The sequence below is a fragment of the Dendrobium catenatum genome, unplaced genomic scaffold (assembly GCF_001605985.2).
Source record: "Dendrobium catenatum unplaced genomic scaffold, ASM160598v2 fragScaff_scaffold_183, whole genome shotgun sequence".
In the NCBI taxonomy this organism is placed as follows: Eukaryota; Viridiplantae; Streptophyta; class Magnoliopsida; order Asparagales; family Orchidaceae; genus Dendrobium; species Dendrobium catenatum.
This window is the reverse complement of record NW_021318645.1, coordinates 48,876-69,709: the sequence shown is the minus strand read 5'-3', so window position 1 is coordinate 69,709 and position 20,834 is coordinate 48,876. Positions and strand designations below refer to the sequence as shown.

The 20,834-nt window shown below is 36.2% G+C and overlaps 1 protein-coding gene across 2 annotated transcripts; it reads left to right on the top strand.

Annotated features, from left to right (window-relative positions):
• The first annotated feature begins 1,653 nt into the window (after positions 1-1,653).
• LOC110097263 (metal tolerance protein 4-like) lies at positions 1,654-19,022 on the top strand. 2 transcript variants are annotated; one of them, XM_020823534.2, is made up of 8 exons: positions 1,654-2,023; positions 2,113-2,285; positions 2,581-2,779; positions 9,166-9,344; positions 9,429-9,579; positions 16,594-16,727; positions 17,024-17,219; positions 18,691-19,022. In XM_020823534.2, the coding sequence occupies exons 1-7, from the start codon at positions 1,795-1,797 to the stop codon at positions 17,195-17,197; spliced, it is 1,239 nt and encodes a 412-aa protein (XP_020679193.1). In that variant the 5' UTR covers positions 1,654-1,794; the 3' UTR covers positions 17,198-17,219; positions 18,691-19,022. The 2 variants fall into 2 exon arrangements, with proteins under 2 accessions (XP_020679193.1, XP_020679194.1); XM_020823535.2 differs by lacking the exon at positions 18,691-19,022 and adding an exon at positions 17,307-17,573.
• Positions 19,023-20,834: the final 1,812 nt, after the last annotated feature.

The following is a 20,834-nucleotide window of genomic DNA, read 5'->3' as shown; positions in this document are numbered from 1 at the left end:
GGCTGCAGGTGATATAAAAGATTAAAGTAATTTTTTTATAAGAAAAGTAAGATAGTTACATAATTTCTTGATCAATTTTTTTTTATCAAAATGGATCTTAAAAGTATTGTATTTAGTTTGAGTTATGTGTAATATACATTTTAATTGAATTTTTTATGTATTGCACTCATTTTAAAGCAAATTTAAGTGTGGAATATTAATTTACATAAGAAAATTAGCTTTATTTCGATAAAAAAAAGGCTTAAAAAATCTATGATTTAACATGCAATATTGAGCACGACTTTAGTTTTTTTCTTTCGTTCCTCTCTCATCAGGTTATTTGTATTCTTAATTTTGATCTTACAGCTCCTATTGGCTCTAATAATGGGACGACAAATGAAACAATTTTAATGTATTCTAACATTCCAGAAGAGATAACAAACCGCTGGAAATTTGACCATCGGAAAACCGCCGGAAAATTGTGCCGGTAATTGGTGATTTTCATGTAGTGTTTAATTTAGGCCCCCTGCCTAAATAAAATTTTTGGCTCCGCCACTGAATTTTATTGATTAAGGCTTCATTTGAAATGATTTTTTTACTATTTTTTAAAGTAATTTTTCAGTACAAATTTTTATTTTTAAAAAGAAAACTGTTTTAAGAAGCAATAAAAAGTCATCCAAAACAAGCCTTTAGTGTGGGAAATTAAAATTACCATTTTGAGATAATTTTTAAAAATATCATTTATTTATATTTGAAATCAACGTTACGTTTAACTAAATAATAATTTTATTTTAAATTATTATTTCTAACTTCAACCTGGCAAATGAACCTTTAGAAGAGCTCATAACAAATATTTTATTGCTGACTAAAAGTTTGTTGGGGATGACAGCAATTTTTTATAAAATTAATTGTGAAATTATTGTATCATTTTTTCATCACAAAAGTTTCTAAAAATTAGTTAGAAATTAGCAAAAAAATGTAGTCAAATGAAATTATAGTTACTATTTAAAAATAAGCCAACGAGAAAGCCGTCCAAAATGATTAATTATTTTGTGCAGACGCCGAACATCGTTCGTACACCAACTAGAATACGCCACGTCACCTCTTGCTCGGTATTGCGGAGGTGGCGGATTTTGATTGATCAACGGATGACGTTCTGCATCCGGTCTCTGCACAGAATAATTTATCATCCCAAACAGATCTTAAGTGTTTAGGAGCTGTCTGGTTGAAATGAATTGTAAGGAAAATTAAATACAAGAATTTTAAATTTTTAGTATTTTATTAGAATAAAATTAAATGGAGAGTGAAATTTCAATGTATTTGAAATTCTCTATTGAGTTCATTTTCAATATATTTGGCTATTGGCCACTGCCTAATATAAAAAAAATATTTCATGTATTTATAATATACAATTATATAATTCAAGTTTGTTTATATATTTTTTCAGCAAATAAATAGTCCCTAATTCATATAAAAATGTATATATAAAAAAATTTATATTTTACTTTAAATATTAATATAAATGATTATGTACCCCAAAAACAAAAAACTATATATATAAATGATATTTTAATGCGATTTTTATATAATAAATATTTTTTCATGCTACTTCTCCAGTAATATAAAATGGAATTTATTTATCACCCGTTTCGTATAAACTATAAATGACCAAGAAAAAAATCTAGAAACCTGGTGCACCAGAAAACCGTCAACTATGCTGGGAAAAAACCTTCTTGATACAGAAAGGGTCCATAGAGGAAAAAATCTTCTTCAGTTATCCTCCACCTGTGGATCTTAGGTTGATAGGGTTTGGGAATGGAGGAAAGAGGAGGTGACGAGCTGCGGACTGCGTTGCTTAAAGATGCCGTACCGCTCTCGCCGCCGTCACCATCAGCGGTGGTGGAAGGGATGGTTCGGTTGAGGAACTCGGTGACCTCTCTGAGAAGGGAGTTTCTCTGGAGACTCCCTGAGAAGGTAAGGGCAGGTGTCGATCCTGAGAAGCCTTACCATTTCATCACATCTCGCGTTGAAGGATTGAAGAAAGGTATAGCTATTGTTTTAGTATCTTGAAAATGGCGCTTCTTATTCTTGTATCTTTTTCGCACTTTATGATCTGTTGTTGGATTTGTTTAGGAGAGAAAGAATACTATAATAGGCAGTTCGATACTCTGAGATCATTCGAGGAAGTCGATGCTTTGAACGAACCTGATTCCTTCACTGATGAAGAACAGAAGGCGGAGTTAGCCCGCAGTGAATTTGCCATGAAGATATCAAATTATGCTAATATTGTTCTATTAGCACTGAAGGTATCATAGTTCCATTGTTATTATGGACAAGAATTTGCTATGAAGTTATCAAATTATGCTAATATTATTCTATTAGCACTGAATTAATTAAGGTATTATAGTTTCAATTGTTATTATGAACAATAGATCCGTAACATTCGGCTTCGGCTTAGTTTCCCTCACCTTCAACTGGGGAAAGGAAAGGGGTTCCAATCCTACCAAAAATTATAACTATTTAGCATTCTGTTATTTATAAAAGTTGTTATCGTGGTAGTGTGTTGATTAAGTTATGGAATAATTTTAATGGAAACCGCAGGTTTATGCTACAATAAGAAGTGGATCAATAGCCATTGCTGCTTCGACTCTTGATTCGTTATTAGACCTTATGGCTGGTGGTATTCTATGGTTTACTCATATGTATATGAAAAAGGTGAACATTTACCAGTTTCCAATTGGCAAGTTGAGAGTGCAACCTGTTGGCATCATTGTTTTTGCTGCTGTAATGGCTACTCTAGGTAATCCCTGCTTATGTGTTGGTTCTTTTTTAGTTCCCCACTTCAGTTATTGTTGATACTTCTGAAACTTTTTAACTGGGATTTGGTAACTTCAATCTTAAGGGTTTGAATATGGAAGACAGTATCAATAATTTTAATTGCTTTGCTTTTCATTGCAAAGCTTAGTTTGATTAAAAACTGTTCCCACCTCTACCTTGCAACGTAGCATTGGTTATAAGCAGTCAAGAAGACATCCCCTCATCACTTTCGCTTCGTAAATGGAATAGAAAATTTTGTATTAATGATTGTTTATTCATGCCTAATCACTGCCATCAACAGTTGATTGATAGTCACACATCAGCAATCCTGCCAACTCTTCATCCATGGTTATTTTGGCTAATTTTGTTTAAACATGCCTAGCTTATTTTGTTCATGAAAAACTTGATGAGATAATTGGCTCTTCTCTCTGATCTTTATGCTTTACCATTGTATGCAATTGTTACCCTTTACTTTTATAGCACCAACCCCCAGCGTTATTCCCCTAACCTATTCAGCATTACTTACTCTTATCTGAGCTGGCCTTGCACTCTCGTCGAAGCACTGTTGACAAAGTCTTCAATCACATTATCTGCATGTCTATGCCTTTTGGTTAAGAAGAGTTCTGGATTATAAAATCAATTACGATTGAAACCTTGTGTGTTCTGGCCTTCCTTGACCACATCCCTGTAACTATTTTGTATTTAAATTTTGAATGAACAAGCCTAAGCTTCAAGTAGTTGGTTCAGGACCTTGTTGCTATCTTTATCATTAAAAAAACATTTTCCTTATGCTACTTTTTAATTTTTCTCTACTTCAAATGTGGAGTTTCTTTTGTATTAAAGTAATACCAGTTCCATCATTATTTATTTGACATGAGATACTAGGAAGTGGATTTCACAGTGCAATTTCTCCTATGTCATAGTTGTTTATGGAGTGGAATATTTTACTACTGTCTTATTTAATGGAGAATGTTCCATAGATAGAATAAGGGAATGCGTATGATATTCTAGGGTACATGATATTAACTCATGCACTACGGGAAAACATGCGATTACCGTTGGATTTTCCGGCGGAACATTCTGGACGTTGCGGATCCGGTGGCGTAGCGTAGCAGCTTCTGAATAGAGTTGTTTGCTGCTTTGTACAGGTAGACTGTCGTGCACTACTTGTTTTCTGCAGGTGGATTGTAGTGCACTAACGAATCTTCTGCTTTTGGCTCATAGGAGCTTGCCCTTGTTGAAGGTCTTCTTTATTTATTTGAGGGTAGCACTCTGAGGACATGACGGGTCCCTTACGACAATTCGTAATATTTGCATTCGTCATAGTTATTTGACATTTTGCTTGTGATCAATACATTGGGTGTATGACGAGTTTTCCTTGACAGATCGTAAGTGCTTACATTCGTTGTACTCCTAAATTTTTTGTGCATAGATGACATTTTGCACACATGACAGGTCTCCTACAACCCCGCAGACATTTATATTTATTGCTTGTTGTATCTTGTATGTTTGAGTTCGTCACATGTCACCTATTAAATTCTTCTGCTCGTAGGCGACATACTTTTTCAATGATTTGGCGTGATGTGCATACTTTAATTAGGAGTCGTACAACCCGTGACACATAGGAGTGTGCTATTTTGTTTCTTTTTGAAGACATGTTTACGGGCTGTACGAGCTGCCTAACTTTAACAGCTGGCATGCAAGCTATTTAGAGCACCCATGACTTGCAATGTGATAGACACATTTTTTTAAACTTCTTACAAAGGGTTCAACCAGAAAATTACCGGGGATGTGCGGGGACTCCTACGTGTTTACAGTGAAAACAAAAGTATTTTGTTGGAAAAGTAACTTTTTTACTTTTACTTTTACCCCCCCCCCTTTTAACATAACTACCAACTATATCCGGGTGTACTTACGTTCGTATTTCATTTGCTGGTGAATACTCTTATAGGAATCTAAGGCTAAAGCCTCAAAACAGCATCTTAGGATTCCAAGCAGGTGGGGCTCGCATGTGTACCTTCCCTATCTTATAGCAAGGGGATCCTAGGCTGGTGGGGCCCACATGTGTATCTTCCATGTCTTGTAACAAGGGATCCTAGGCTGGTCGGGCCCGCGAATAATTCAAGTTCAATGTTATAAATAAGGTGGAGTTTCAATTCATTTCTTTCCATCCCATTTATGTAAGGAGCTTTGGTGAGGAACTTAAGTGTGTACAAAGGCGCTAGGAGGAAGATGTTTGATTCTTACGTGTCGGTGAACAACTAAGTCTCTTGAAGACTCACTGTATGTTGCATTTCACATTGATTTGTATTTCTTTTATATTTGTTTTCTAGTGTCGGGAGCCTAGGGTGTCGTGTGTTTTATTTTTTTATTGACTTAGAATTTTAGGTGAATTTAAATCTTTCTGAAATTTTCTAAGTCATGGGTTCTTGTTGAAAAATTCGGCAGCACTCCAACGTCAACCCTGCGTAGGGGGCTGCATCAAAGTGTGTCTTCCCGCCTACCAAGAAAGGCAGTCACGGTAAGTGTCAAATAACACCGCGACCGCAGTCTCATTCCTCGCTCGCTAACAAAAGCAGTCACAGGGTCTTTAAATACATGTCTAAATCACAGCATTTTCCCCGCCTAAAAGCAGTGACGGGTACTTAATTAATCAATTCTTTTACAAATAACGAATTTCCCTGCTCGCTGATAAGAGCGGTTACGGGTACTTATGTTTCATGCATACGAATTTCCCCACTCGCTGAAAAGAGCGGTCACGGGTACTTACGTTTCCTCGCTTGCTAACAAAAGCGATCACGAGTACTTATTTCATGCATAGAAATATAAAATGCTAGTGTCGGGCTTTTTACCTTGGGTGTGCAGTAATCGAAGCGGCGACAACGAATGGCGGCAACGGTGAGAAACCTGCGATGCACAATTTAATTTTTTTTATTATTATTTGTGCAATAAAATTAATCAAATATGCCATTTTTTATTTGAAAATAAAGGCTAGAGAGAAAGAGAGAGAGAGAGCTCTCTTTCTAGAGAGATAAAGAGAGGGAAGGAGAGGGAAAGAAAGGATTTTTTGTGGAAAGGGCGTAGGAGGTGTAGGAAGTGGGTGGAGAGGTTTAAAGCGAGAAAAGCACTCTCTTTTCAATTTTGGAGAGAGAAAGAGAGAGAGTGTAATTTTTTTCTCTCTCTAGGAAGGGAATTTGGAGGCATGGTGGAGAGAAGAGATGCTTGGGATGGAAAGGGAGTCATTCATGAAGAAATTTCTTTCTCGTTCTAGAGAGAGAAAATGAGGGATGGTGGATTTTTTTTATTGAGAGGGTGTAGAAGGTGTAGGAAAATATTTTTGTGAAGGGTGGTGGGTGGTTTATGGGATGGATGTGGAGATATAAAAAAATAGGGTTTAGGGTTTTGTAAGTTTGGAGAAAGAGAGGTTGGAGGAAGAAGAAGAAGATGAAGGAGAGGAAGGAGAAGAGGGGAGAGGAGGAAAATGGAAGAAAATGAGAGGAAATATGGAGGGATGAAGAGGGAAGTAAGAAAATGGAGAAGAAGAAGAAGAAGGAAGGAAGAAGAAGAGAATGGAGGAAGAAGAATGGAGAAGAAGAAGAGGAAGAGGAAGAGAAGTTACCTTGCTTGGAGGGAGGAGGGAGGCCGGCGGCTTGGAGAATCGCAAGAGAGGCGTGAGGGGCGGCTTGGAGTCGTGTGAGGGAGAGGGAGAAGTGAGTTTGATCTTGAGATGAGAGTGGGGGCGGTTATGAGAGTATGAGGGAGTGAGGAGGATATTTTAGGCTTTTTTTTTGAGTTTTTATTTAAAGAAAATTCATTTTCTTATTTAAAAAAAAAGAAGCTCTCTTTCTCTCCTTTTCTTTCTATAATTTTTTTAATTATAAATGTAGGACAAATGTAACCTATTAAGAGAAGAATGCAATTAGATGATTACATTGTTAATTTTTAAATTACTTACTTGTGAATAATGATAAACATACAACTACTATTGAGCACAAATTCAATAATAAGAATTTTAGGAGGGTAAGATGATTCAAGCTATTGTTATATTAACCGCATCAGGTGTCTAATTTCTTATAAAACCAATAATAAATGATAAGCTATTGATGATCTAATCTGCGATGGATTTAAAATAATCAATGATAAAGCAAGGATAAGTTGAATCAACTTCTATGAATAGTCCACCATCGCTAGCATCACCCCTTCCTTAGAAGCCTTTCTCTAAGGAACACATTCAAGTAGTCCTTTATTTGGGGGAGAAGTACACTAGAAGAGTAAAAAAATTGATATTTTTTTTTCATTTAATAGCCAAATGCTTAACATTTTAGGAGACTCTATTTATAGGAATAAGTGTGAGATTCCCAAATATACAAATCTACCTCCAAATTTGAGCCTATCACCAAACCTTTACCTACCATTATATCACACCTAATGTCATTACTACACCTACCATCATTATCACACCTACCACCATTATCTTATCTACCACCCATCCTAATACCAAAAAATCTCTTGAGGGGCCATGACTTAAGAAATGACCCAATGCTACCACCAATCTTAAAAACATAAAATCCTTTTATAGACTATGACATAAGAAATGACCCAATACATATAGCGCCAAAGTTATAACATTATGACAAAAAGGCTCAATAAGGATAAAATAAATTAATATTTTTCGTACATGAATGCTGGACTTTAGGAAGTTATTTTATGACTATGTTGTTCTCAAATGACCGGGCAAACATTATCACCGGGCTCAATGTTTATGACTATGTTGTTCTCAAATGTATGCACAATAACAGTGAACCCACTATTGCATCTACTATCATATTTCAAGATATTTCCAACGAAATATGGGACTTCCTCAATTCTAAATATTGTCAAAACAACGTATTTCATGGATATACTCTCTTCCATAAACTATTCACTCTGCAAAAGGATGAAAAATCTATTCAGAATAACTACAAAAACTTAAAAGGAAACTTGGATAAGCTTATTCAATAACGCCCATAACACGAAGATGAAATAGCTTAGTGCAAAAAGAACAAAAAGTCCTGTTTCCAAGTTCCTCTTCAAACTTCATTCATCCCTCCACTATGTTTAAGCTCAATTGATGGTAAACTTGAATTCCCTGACATTTCCATTGCATTGCACTAGGTCATCCAAGTCACTGAGTTACTTGCTCCACCATCTTTTGATCATGATCATACTGCTTAGCTCTCATTGATGTTGTGTCCAAGGAAAAAATAGTTGCAGTTGCAATACTTTTTCACCCTCTTAGCACTGTTAGAGGATAACTCAATAGTTTAACTATTATTGGAAAATTTTTGGCTAACCACCCATAGCTCAGCATGTCTCTAGCATTGGACCTTTCTTATCGACTCCACTGGCAGCTCCTCAAGTTTTGTTATAAATTCCAAAGATGACTATGACTACGTTCTACAACTCTCACAAATTCCCATTTTCGCCTCTCATGTTGTTTCCTACTTTAGCACGGTTGCACTAACTCATTCTGTAATGTCTAGGATTTTGGATCCTGGTGCTTCTTTACATATGACATGTTACAAACAATTATGTTCATCAATTATGAACTCACTTCCCTTGTTATTGGTGCTAGTGACTCTCTTTCAATGGTCTTTGAAAGAGGACCTATTTATCCTCCACTTTAACAATATAAAATATTTTATATATCACACAATTTCTCATCAGCTTTATGTTTATGACTTGCCATACTAAGGCTCACAACTACACGGTAATATTTTATCCTTCTTCATGTCTTTTAGGATCTCAGCATGAAGATGATTGATCAAGTTATTGAAGTTGGTGGCATTGATTATTTCATTGATGCTTCATTGATTACATGTTTGCCCGGTCATTTGCATGAAGTCAGAATCTAAGCTGACGATTCTGTGGCCTCCAAATTTTTATTGCTTTCTGGAACAATGCCTAGAATAGAATAGTGTATTCAGTTTAGTGCAAACAAATATTGACTGTAGAGCTATTTTCTCAAATGTTTGCCCGGTCATTTTAGTTAAAAACCTTGTTAAAAAATAATTCATCCCTACAGTTTAATTGTGAACAAAATTAGTTTATATTATCTTAACATGTACAGAGCATGTATACTTTCCTCTTTTATGGTTCAATTCAAAGCCTTGTATATTTTAGCATTTATCATGGTTTTCTGTTTGATTTATTTGTTATCTGTGCCTTACCCTCTTAATTCTACATTTGTGTCATCATTTGTTACCCTTATGAAATCTTAGAGATGATTAACAATAAACTGAATCTCTGTCTTATTTTTGAAATTCATTATCATTAGTCTTGCATAACTTGGTAATGCTAAATTAACAGTATGTTCTTTCTTTCGTTTAGGATTCCAAGTTCTTGTTCAGGCTCTGGAAAAATTGATAGAAAATAAGCCTTCTGAAAAAATGTCGTTTGTGCAATTGATTTGGCTGTATTCAATCATGCTTTCTGCTACTGTGGTAAAACTTGCTTTATGGCTTTATTGTAGAACATCTGGAAACAAGATTGTCCGGGCCTATGCAAAGGTTTGCCAAATATTTATCATAGTGTTTCTGCAAGTTGGTTATCTTGCATAGGTTGTTCTAAAACTTTCATAAATAATTATACAGGATCACTATTTTGATGTGGTTACTAACGTTGTGGGTTTGGCTGCTGCTATTCTTGGTGATAAATTTTATTGGTGGATTGATCCTGCTGGAGCCATTGTACTTGCTCTTTATACTATTACAAATTGGTCAAGAACTGTCTTGGAAAATGCAGGTTTCTCAAATCATCTGATGACCTTGTATTTAAATATTTGAAGTGAATCATGCGACTTTAATTTATAGGCTTACATTTTTTGGCTTAATTTGTTTAGCTCTATTGCATATCTTGGAGTCCATGCACTGCAAATAACCTTAAAAACAAAGCATTTACTTCAATTTTTGGGACTCCATATACATGCTCATAAAGGATAAATATCACCACTAGAGGATAGGATATTTGTTACAAATAAGCCAAAAGATTCTCGAATGGCTGTTCAGTCATTTTTTGTTTAGCTTTCAATCTTCCTTTCCCATGGCTATTTTTCCTCTTCTATGCTTCCATTCTGCAAGGGGAATTCTGCTAATGACGTTCAAGGCTGATGCCACCATCACCATGATGTTATTAATGAGTTTCATTTCCACTCACTTATTGATGCCCTCAGTAGTGTGATAGGATTTGATGATCAAAACAACACACAACAATATTAAAAACAACAAATTTACTCCAAATAGATCCAAAAATAATACTAAGGGGATGTAATTGTTAAGACACGTCATCTCTCACCTTTTCGTTACCAAGATGACACTTGTCCATTCGCGATTTGTTGAACTTTTGTATTGTCACTCTTCTAAGTCTATTTATACACCTTGTACTTCTCATTTTATGATATACGAAAACTTTATGCATTTAGCTTTATTCTTCTTCTTTCCTCTCTGCATTTCTTTCTTGTTCTTGCATACATGGTTACGGTGAGGTTTTCATGGTATCAGAGTGGGTCCTTCGGTGGCCCTTCTTTCCCGCGTTCTTGACGGATCCGTATGGCAACATCATCTTCGCCTATCATTGCTACATCCGATTCTAGACAAAGCTCTAGTACACCATTCAACTCTCAACCCATCCCACATTAGCTCAAATTTCTTATGAGCAACTTCAAAGGAATCATTTCCCTCACTCTTACCGCCGATAACTATCCGATCTGGCGTTCTCAACTCTTCAAGTTGTTCATAGCAAACGGATTCGAAGATTTTCTTGATGGTAGTTGCACTTGTCCCTCCCCCCACACCCCATCGTCCTCAACCACTCTTTCCTACCAAACCTGGACACTTCTTGACCAAAATCTGGTCGTTGCACATTACTCTGTCATATGCCCAAGCATTCTTCCTTATGTTCTATCCCTCGATCACTGTACGGACATCTGGGACACCATAGCTCGTCGCCTCCAATCTTCCACTCGTTCTCGCTCCATTCAGCTACGCAATGAACTTCATCATCTATCCATGAAGAATCAAACCATGTCCCAATACCTTCTTGCAATCAATTCCAAAGTGGATGCAATCACCACAACTGGATCCCCTCTTGATCCCGCAGATGTGATTCTCTATACCATTAACAGCCTTCCCGCTCAATATCAGGCCTTTAAAATAGCTATTCGCACAAACCTACAATCTCTAACTCTTGAAGACCTGTACACGTTGTTATGTGAGCAAAATCTTGCATAAGAAGCCACCAAAGAACTTCAGAATCTTCATATCTTAGATCCTGTTATCACCCTCGCTACTCATCATGGACGTAGCCATGGTCGACACCCCCCGAGTCACGATCGATCTCTGTTCTCCACTCGGTCATCTCAAGCTCACACAGATAAAATGACAATTGGTTCCATAACATGTCAAATTTGTTATAAAGTTGGTCACTCAGCCTTTAAATACTGGTATCGCCACAATCACTCAAACACTGAAGAAATAAATAAAATTGCTTTGTTTACCCCATCTGAATCCACCGCCTCGACGAATTGGTTCCTTGACAGCAGTGCCACCAGCCATCTCACATCTAATTCATCGCAACTTTTTTTTTTTTTGTCTAATTCATCGCAACTTGAATCCATTAAACCTTACGCCATAGCCCATCAGATAATGCTAGGTAATGGCATCAATTACCCATTCAACACTCCGAGAAAGGTATACTCCCTACCCCTACAGGTGATCTACATCTTCAACATCTTTTTCATGTCCCCAACCTTTCGTTTAATCTCATATCCATCCACCGTCTTACCGCTGCCAACAATTGCACCGTCAAATTTTATGCTAATGGCTTTCAAATCCAGGATTCGATGATAGGTCGCTTGCTACTCAAGGGTCCATGTTTTGAAGGCTTATACCCCATTCGCTCGTCCTTCTGCTTAACCTCTGACACAAACGTCTCCGCCATCCAACTTCCATCACCATTCAAGAACTACAAAAACACATTTTGTCTTTATGTAATAATCTGCATAGTACTCATTGTAACGCTTGTAGATTGGCCAAAAGCCATCAGTTACCATTCATTCATTCTAAAATTCTAGCTCTAACCCATTTAATTTAGTTCATTCGGATGTATGAGGTCCTTCCCCTACTACCTCCACACAAGGCTACAAATACTAAGTTTCATTCATCGATGATTGTTCTAAATTTTGTTGGGTATACCCTTTGTTTAATAAGTCCGAAGTGTTCTCCAAATTCATTGAATTCAATAACATGATTACTCTGCAATTTAATACCAATATCAAAAAAAAAATTTCTCTGACGGCGATGGCGAATTCATTAACCATAAATTTCAAACTCTTTTTAGACAATTGGGAATTATTCACCAGTATGTCTGTCCCTATACGCCTTCTTAGAATGGCATCGCCGAAACAAAGCACCATCACATTCTTGAGACCGTTCGCAATCTACTTATCGAAGCTCACCTCCCTCAGTCTCTCTAGGTCGATGCTCTGCTCACCTCTGCCTACCTCATAAATCGGTTACCCACTCGCTCCCTAAAACGTAATAACCCATATCACATCCTATACTAAAAACCAGCTAATTATAATCATCTCAAAATTTTTGGAAAATCTCCCATCTATATCGTGTGTCTTCATTGGATATGCGCCATCAGAGAAAGGCCAAAACAATTCAAAGTAAAACAACATTAAAACTTCTTTACTAACCTTAAGAGTAGATTACAACATTTAAATAAACATTTACATAAAACTTAAATACTTGCATATCAAACTTCTTCCACTTTTCCTTTCCCTTTTCTTGTAAAAACAATCAGTAAAAGATAACTGGTAAGCTATGAGGCCCCGTAAATTATGTAATTTAAATAACAGTTATAATACATGAAGATAATAAATTAAAATGTTGAAGTCATAAAGCATTAAACTCACCTTTTAATGATAACAACATCATAAATCCTAATTAGCATTTTTAATTATCTCTTCGAAGTTATATTGCATATCAAAATTAAATATGTAAAAGACTTGGCTATAAATTCATAACAATATTCAATGGAGCCCAAGTTACACTGGTATTATCACCATTGAATTACATTGAGGTCCCTTTTGCCTAATTGGGGTCCCTTTTGCCCCACCTGCTGTGCAGGTCTCTTTTTCTTTTGGGGTCCCTTTTGCCCCTTCTACAAAACAGGCTTAGTAATTTGGGTCCCTTTTGCCCACCTGATATTGTAGACATCATTTCATCATAATATAGCCAATCTTTACTTTTAATTTGATATTCCTTACTTCATACCTTCATAATACATATCTGATTTTAATGATTATAAGCTTCAAGTTTGCTTATACTTATACATTTGGTGTACCATGAATTTAGTAGCTACTAAGTTAAAACAAAAACTTCTTTGCATAAATTTATGAGTTAAGAAAAAGCTGAGATAAGCACATTTAAATATCAATCAAATCTCTCTTGTTCTCGTGGATGGATAGTTGTGAGTACCTTAATGTACCTTCATGATGACTAAACAGTTTCTCATAATGCATCTCTTCATAATAAACTTTCAAAACATAAGGGATAAATTAATCATTCAATGATTACAACTATAAATAATTACATAATTTACTTTTCTGATTGTTGATCTCTTCAAAGCCTACACCACGAAGCCGTCTCATTTGATACACAAACTCAAAGCTTTATTTCTGCATAAATCTATGAATAATCCTACCATACAATTAGGTTATCATTGCTAGAAATGTTACTAAATTTAGGTGACATAAAAGATAAAGGTTAATAGTATACTTCTCACCTTTTTCTTCCTTTCTTTCCGTTATTCTTTTCTTCTTCTTCTTCTAATTTTCCTCTCTTAAGCTTCTTTTACTATGTCCTCAATTTTCCTTTAAATCAACTACAGGTTATCACAAACTTCTATATCAACCCCATTTAAACTTTGATACAATTTCCAAATACTTTCCAAACTTCCTACTGCTAAAGAAATCTGTTAAATTGTTCTACAGAAATTCCATACCTGAGGGAAATGCACTATGTCTATTCTTCCTTTTTCAAGAATTTTGTACTGCCGATCTTCCCAATCACTGTGCTGAATTTCTGGCTACCGAACCAGGCTGAATTTTTCCTTCTAAGTGCCGCACTTTTCTACAGTAATACTGCCCTTATTGAGTGCTGAATTGGTCTACCAAAAATAAACCTGCAGCGGCTACCAAGCAAATCTTCCGCCTCTTGCTACAGTGCTGGGATTACTATGCCGAATTTGGAACAGGATTTCCTTCCTGTTTCTATCGCTGATTTGCTCTACCAGAACTGGCTGAAATAGTTGTCTTGCTTGCGATTCCTTTTCATCGAAAATCCATTAGCAAATGAAATTGCTGGGAAGTTATGCCCCACGGTTTGCATAATCTATTGGATAGTGGTCCCCATACAATAACTGCCCATCCAAAAGCCATTTCTGAATACATCCATTCAAATTATCAATGTTTTAATTTAAATTATTCTAAGAATTATCCATAACATAAATCTATTTATTTAAACACTAAAATAAATTAGTTGATATATAGAAAAATACCTGGTCTTTCGGGTCCTCACACCCAACACTTCACCTACCCCTACTCCTATTCCCGATCTCCTCTGAACACTTCTCATAACCCAATCAGACACATGTCACCTATCCTACCCATTAAATGACCCGGTCCAAAATCGGCAACCTAAAACCCAAAACAATCTTTAACCTCCTCCACTCCGCTCCCTCGACCCCGCATGAAGGCGTATATGCAACCTAAAACCTAAATGAAGTAGCTCGTACAGCACACTGTCGTGCCACTCTTCTAAGTCTATTTATACACCTTGTACTTCTCATTTAATGATATACGAAAACTTACTATATTTAGCTTTATTCTTCTTCTTCCCTCTTTGCATTTCTTTTTTGTTCTTGCATTTGTTGTTATGGTGAGGTTTTCAATAATTACTAATATCAGAGCAAAGAAATACAAGATGCAAGTTGATTCACTGTTCAAAAGGTGAATTGTCTCTCCCACAATTCCTAGCAGCAACTAAGAACCCAAAACAACTAAGAAAACTACTGAAGTTTATTCACATAATCCCTCTCTCATACAAACTTTTCCTCTTAAAACTAGCCCTAATCCCACCATAAATGCACCTCACATTCCCTCCATTGATCTCCCCTTAATCCTTGTCCTCTTATAGGTCTAAAATGAGGTGTTGGGACCCACAAAACAAGAGTCATTTGGCTCTTTGAATTCCGCTGAGTAGGTGGGCCCACAACCACATCAATGCTCCCCTCCCAAAATGTCACATTGTCCTCAAGGTGGAAATTGGGGAACTATCTTTGGATAGTGATGTAGGCTTCCATATCGTCTCATACTCTGGTAGATTCTTCCACTTGATCAACACTTCCCTGATCCCATTGTCTCCTTGGCGCACCCCTTGCACCTCCAGTGGTTCTAATATTACCTCCATATATTCTGACAGTATAGTTGGTAGTGCGTGCGAGGGTGTATGATCTCTAATGACTCGTCTCAGCTGCGACACATGAAATATTGGATGGATGGCTGAAGTTGGTGGCAATTGTAGGCTATAGGAAACCGCACCAATGCACTCCACAACCTTGTAGTGCCCGAAAGTATTGGGGGGATAGCTTCTCATTCCTCCATCGAGCTAGAGTCCTTTGTTTGTAAGGTTGGATCTTCAGATAAATTTTGTCCCCAATCTTAAACTGCACATCCCTATTGTGTTTATATGTGTGCTTCTTATAATTTGTTGTTCTCGTAGTAGATGTCCCCTAAATTATGCCAAGTTTCGATCCCTTTCTATCAAGTCTTGCTCCACTGACAACACAGGTGTGTTATTTTTTTTCATAATGTAGCAGATGAGGTGGATCTCTCCAATATAGTATTTTAAATTTCAGTAAATTTTCCCCTTTATTATCACCAGTACAACTCCTTTAGTATTGCTAAGCTATCCATGTTCTGTTAGATAAATCTATTTCCACTAATCCTTTATCCTTTGTAGTTCTATAAGTTGGTTTGCTTGAACTGGATCCCTAAATAATTACTTCTAGTGATTTTTTTTTTTTTTGTGGGGGGGCGGGGGGATTTGTGGTTTGAGCCTCTTCCTAGTACCTTTACATCACGGATTGCCAGTGCTTTCTTTGCTATCTTTCTGACATCGCAATAGCACTTGCATCAATTTTCAACCGTATATCAGGCCTCAGACTGTCATTCGAAGCTTCATATCCGCAATGACTGTTTTCATTTGTTTTCTTATTTTTTTTAGCTGAGTGTTGCGCTGTCAAGTTTCCAGTGGTATGTGCATATTTTTCTACAATTTATGAATGAATCATAAGCTGTAGTTCCTTTTTTAAAAGCTCTTTTGTCATGCATGCCCAATTTTAAGAGAAGCTAATTTACAAATTTGGAGGAGCTTTCCAACTTCTTTTTTAGAATCTAAAAGCAATTTTTCTGCTTCAAAGATGAAAACTAATAGAAGATCCCTTGTGTAGATTTATTTTTTCATTTTCCGGATTACATTATTTTTGCTGACCCAGTTTTTATAAAGATATATATCTTTTATTTTGGAAATAGAACATCTACAATCTTTTCATTGCTTGAAAATTGAATCATGCATATTAATACTTGAGTTATTTGTCCCTTTTCTTTGTGAAGTAGTAAATCCCTGAAATCTTTTCAAGAACCTATTGTGAATTTTTGTTCTCTGTAGAGGTAATGACATTTCCATGTTACAGTTTCACTTGTCGGTCAATCAGCCCCGCCTGACATGTTACAGAAGTTCACCTACCTTGTAATAAGGCATGATCCTCAAATTAAACGTGTTGATACAGTTAGAGCTTATACATTCGGAGTTCTTTACTTTGTGGAGGTATGCTTACTTAGATTTTGTTTGGGACAGCTTTCTTACTGCTTCTTAAAGTAATTTTTTAATATTTTTTTATTTTATTAGAAAGCTACTTTAAGAAGCAGTAAGAAAATCATCCCAAACGAATCCTTAATTACTGTCTTGTGAGTTCCCATTAATTATAATATAAATTTTATATGCACATTAATATATAAATATATAAAACTTTCAAATAGCACACTCTTCTCATCCACGAAATTGTTGTTAATGATCATCCATTCTTCCTATTTTAACTTGTCTGAAATTTTATGCAATGCTAGGTTGATATTGAGCTGCCAGAAGATTTGCCTCTCAAAGAAGCTCATTCTATTGGAGAGTCACTGCAGGACAAGATTGAGCAACTTCCAGAAGTTGAGCGCGCCTTTGTTCACCTTGATTTTGAATGTGATCATAAGCCAGAGCATTCTGTTTTAAGCATGCTGCCTAGTAACTAAAGCCTTACTCCTCTACTCAATGGTATGTTCTTGAACGCTTGTTAATTAACTTAATATTTGAGAAAAATTTGTGTTCGGCTTTAAAATTAACTGATGAGAACATCAACAGGAAATTTTAGCGCGTCTATCACAGGAGGAGTCGTAGATCGATGGCTATGATTAGGAGCTTTTATTTATGATTTATTTCAAGTATTTCATTTTCTCATTTCATGTTATGCTGAGAGTCTTTTCCATTTTACCCTTATGTTGGGTTATTTGTGTATTGTAGCCTAAGGGGCATTTTAGTATTTTGAGTCTTCATGTTTTGAGGCCTATATATTGAAGCCCTAAGCTATTATATGGAGATGATGATTATTATGAATGAAACTTCAGTTTTTCTGAGTTATGTGTGTGTTTGAGCGTTGTTGAGAGAAGAGAGAAGTCCTTAGGCGTAGGACAAAGTAACACGCAACAACCGTCGTTATGGCAATGTTCTTGGCTTTATTCTATCTCCTATCTCACCCCATCCTCCTTCCAAATAGCCCACCAAGCACTCCAACCCTTCCAAACAGCCAACCGAATATTACAACCCTTCCTAAGCAGCCACCAAGCCTTCCCACCCTTCAAACAGCCAACCGAACCCTTTCCTTCCCCTCGACACAGCCAACCAAGCCTCCCTCCCTCTTCCGAACAGCCGGTCAAACTCTTTGCTTCTTTCCCTTGGCTGACCAGCCTCCCCCTTGCCTCTTGGTATTCCCTCCACCTTTTCCCCCTCCCGTTCAATGACAACTCTCCCACCGTCCACCTGTCACCTCTTTCCCAAGGAACTCTTTCTTGAATAAAACTTTAAGTGTTTGCTTCTTCTTAGTTGTATCATTAAGATTGTGTCAAGTTTTCTCCTGCTGAAATTCTCAAATAGTGTGAGTGAGGGAATTTCATTGTGATTGTTCTAGTTGTTAATTGTGAAAATTCTGTTAGTTACAAATAGACATTTAATGTCTTTGTTATTATTTTATTATTCTCCTACTCTATTTGTAATCACATGCTATTGCTTGATCACTAACTATGCAAATCCTAAAATAAGCTCTTATGAAACGTTACTTTTATAATTGGTAAGCTTGTCAATTTCTTATAAATGTCAAACAATTACTGCATCTAATATATGTTTCACTTTTACGAACTCGTTAATGATTCGAACACCAATATGATTAGATCAATCGCCGGCGCATACATTATGTATTCGGTTTGATATTTCCGAATAACTTGTGTTCTAACTTCTAACCCGAACTTAAATAATGATTTTTTGCCTGTTGGGCAAGGCAAAGTTTGAGCTTGCTCAATCTCTGTTACACCTCTAATTTGAATCTTCAAATGTTCTTTTACACCAATAGTTGTCATTTTTAGGACTGTTGAGCAGACAATGTTTATGAACCTATGTGATGAATATGATATTTTATGATCTTATTAGACTTTTCTCTTATCTACTCCTTTTCTTAACATTTATTAATTTTCAAGCATCAAAATGTAGAAAGAACAATCCAAAAGTCTCAAAGAAGATCAGGAGCTAGGGAGGCATAGGCAGAGGAAAGAACAATCCAAAAGTGGATCTGAAGTCTTATATAAACGTACAACTAGCTTTCTGAATCATTCGATTTACGAGTAATTATCAATGCTATATGCGGATTCTTTAAGCACTGAAAAATAGCTGCCTATAAAATAAGAAACAGATCATCTTTTGCTTCTATGCCAAAAACACCAAATTTTAAGGCTTACAAAGCCTTCAAATAATCGGATCTTATTTGAAGAATTCAGTTCAAAAGATTGTTTCGGTGAAATTAAAATCTCATTCTTAAATTTCGTCTTACAAAGTGAGAGATGAGTTTTAGGATTTGTTTGGAACGGTTGTAAATTTTTATAATATTGGTTAAAACTTATATGGGAAATAATTTTTTTAAAAGCTACAACAAAATATAGTTTCTTAGCACGAATTTTTTTAAAAAATAATTAAAATTTAAGATTTCATTTGGGACAGTTTTCTTACTGATTCTTAAATCAACTTTTTAGTACAAAAATTTGTACTAGAAATCTGCTTAAAGAAGCAGTCAGAAAGCCGACTTAAATGAAGCATGTACTTGTTAAAGCAGTTTTTTAAGTACAAAGATTCACATTTTTGTACAAGAACACTAAGAAGCACTTTTTATTTTTTAAAGTGCCTTCTTAGTACAAAAAATTTCATGAATTAAATATTTTTGTACTAAGAAGTTTTAAAAAGTAGTAAGAAAGTCATTACAAACAAAGCCTACGTTAAATAAAAATTGTGATTGTAATTTGAAAATCAAAGAAGTTATTCCAAACAAAATTTATTTTCAAGTGAATAAAAATCATTAATAGGTCTTTAATAATAAAATTAAATATTATATTAATTTTACAGTATTAGTTTTGCTTTTGATGATAATAAAGGAATAAAATTTATTATTAGGATGAGTAAAAATAAAACTCATTTTAATTACAATATATCTAAAAAGGTTTTGTAAATAATAAATATTATTGTTGAGTCCTAGAATATTCGCGGCTGTAGAGAAGTATAAAGTTTAACGTCTTAGCGTTGTAAGAAGATTCATCATGCAATTAGATGAAATAGATTGTGTACCGTTCATAAAAGACATCATAATTTTTATGTGGAAGCCCCCTAAAATGGGGGAAAGCCATGGGGTATGGCCCGGTTTGAATGAATTCACTATTATTTGCAGTCGATTACAAATGAGACCCTTCCTTCGAGGGGGGGGGGGGGGGCCTTGGGTTGATGTATCAAATGTACATCATATTACATGGTGGGAATAAGAAGAATTAGTGTTCAAATATTTGTTAAGTCGACAGAACCATAGTCGACAGGCGACGAAGGTTGGAAAGACTGTAGTCTTGTGACTGTGGTAGGAAGAATCATTGTTTCGCGAGGGAGGTCGGAAGGACAGTAGTCGGTGGGAGATAGTGGTTAGAAAAACCGTAGTATAGCTAGGGAGGCCGAAAGGACCGTCGTCTTTCGGGAGACAGTGGTCAAAAAGACTGTTGTCTAGTGATGGAGTTCAGAAGGACCGTAGTAGGCGACGGAGGTCGAAATGATGTAGTCGGCGTGAGACGGGTCAGAAAGATCATTATCTAATAATAGAGATCGAAAGGACCGCAGTAGGAGACAAAGGTCAAAAGGATCGTAGTCGGTGGGAGACAGTCGTAAAAAAGACCATTGTATGACGATGGAGGTCGGAAGGACTGTAGTAAGCAACGAAAGTTGGAATGACCGTAGTTGGTAAGAGACAGGGGTCAGAAAGATCGTTGTCATAGGGTGGTGGTCTAGCATAAGTTTTGGCATTATTCTGTGGTTTAGAGGAACTCCGGGCATCTGGTGCTGGTCTGGTGAAACTTCTACCGCAGTAGGAGACGAATGTCAAAAGGACCATAGTCAGCGGGAGACAGTCGTCAAAAAGACCGTTGTATGGCGATGGAGGTCGGAAGGACTGTAATAGGCAACGAAAGTTGGAATGACTGTAGTTGGTAGGAGACGGGGGGTCAGAAAGACCGTTGTCATAGGGTGGTGGTCTAGCAAAAGTTTGGGCATTTGGTGGTCTGGTGGAACTTCGGGTGTCAGGTTATGATCCGGCGG

Excerpts from the sequence above, each read along its gene's own strand:
- LOC110097263 (XM_020823534.2), top strand. The coding sequence starts at position 1,795 with ATGGAGGAAAGAGGAGGTGACGAGCTGCGGACTGCGTTGCTTAAAGAT. Across the intron at positions 2,286-2,580 it reads TTGTTCTATTAGCACTGAAG|GTTTATGCTACAATAAGAAG; the intron begins GTATCATAGTTC and ends TGGAAACCGCAG. Across the intron at positions 2,780-9,165 it reads TGCTGTAATGGCTACTCTAG|GATTCCAAGTTCTTGTTCAG; the intron begins GTAATCCCTGCT and ends TCTTTCGTTTAG.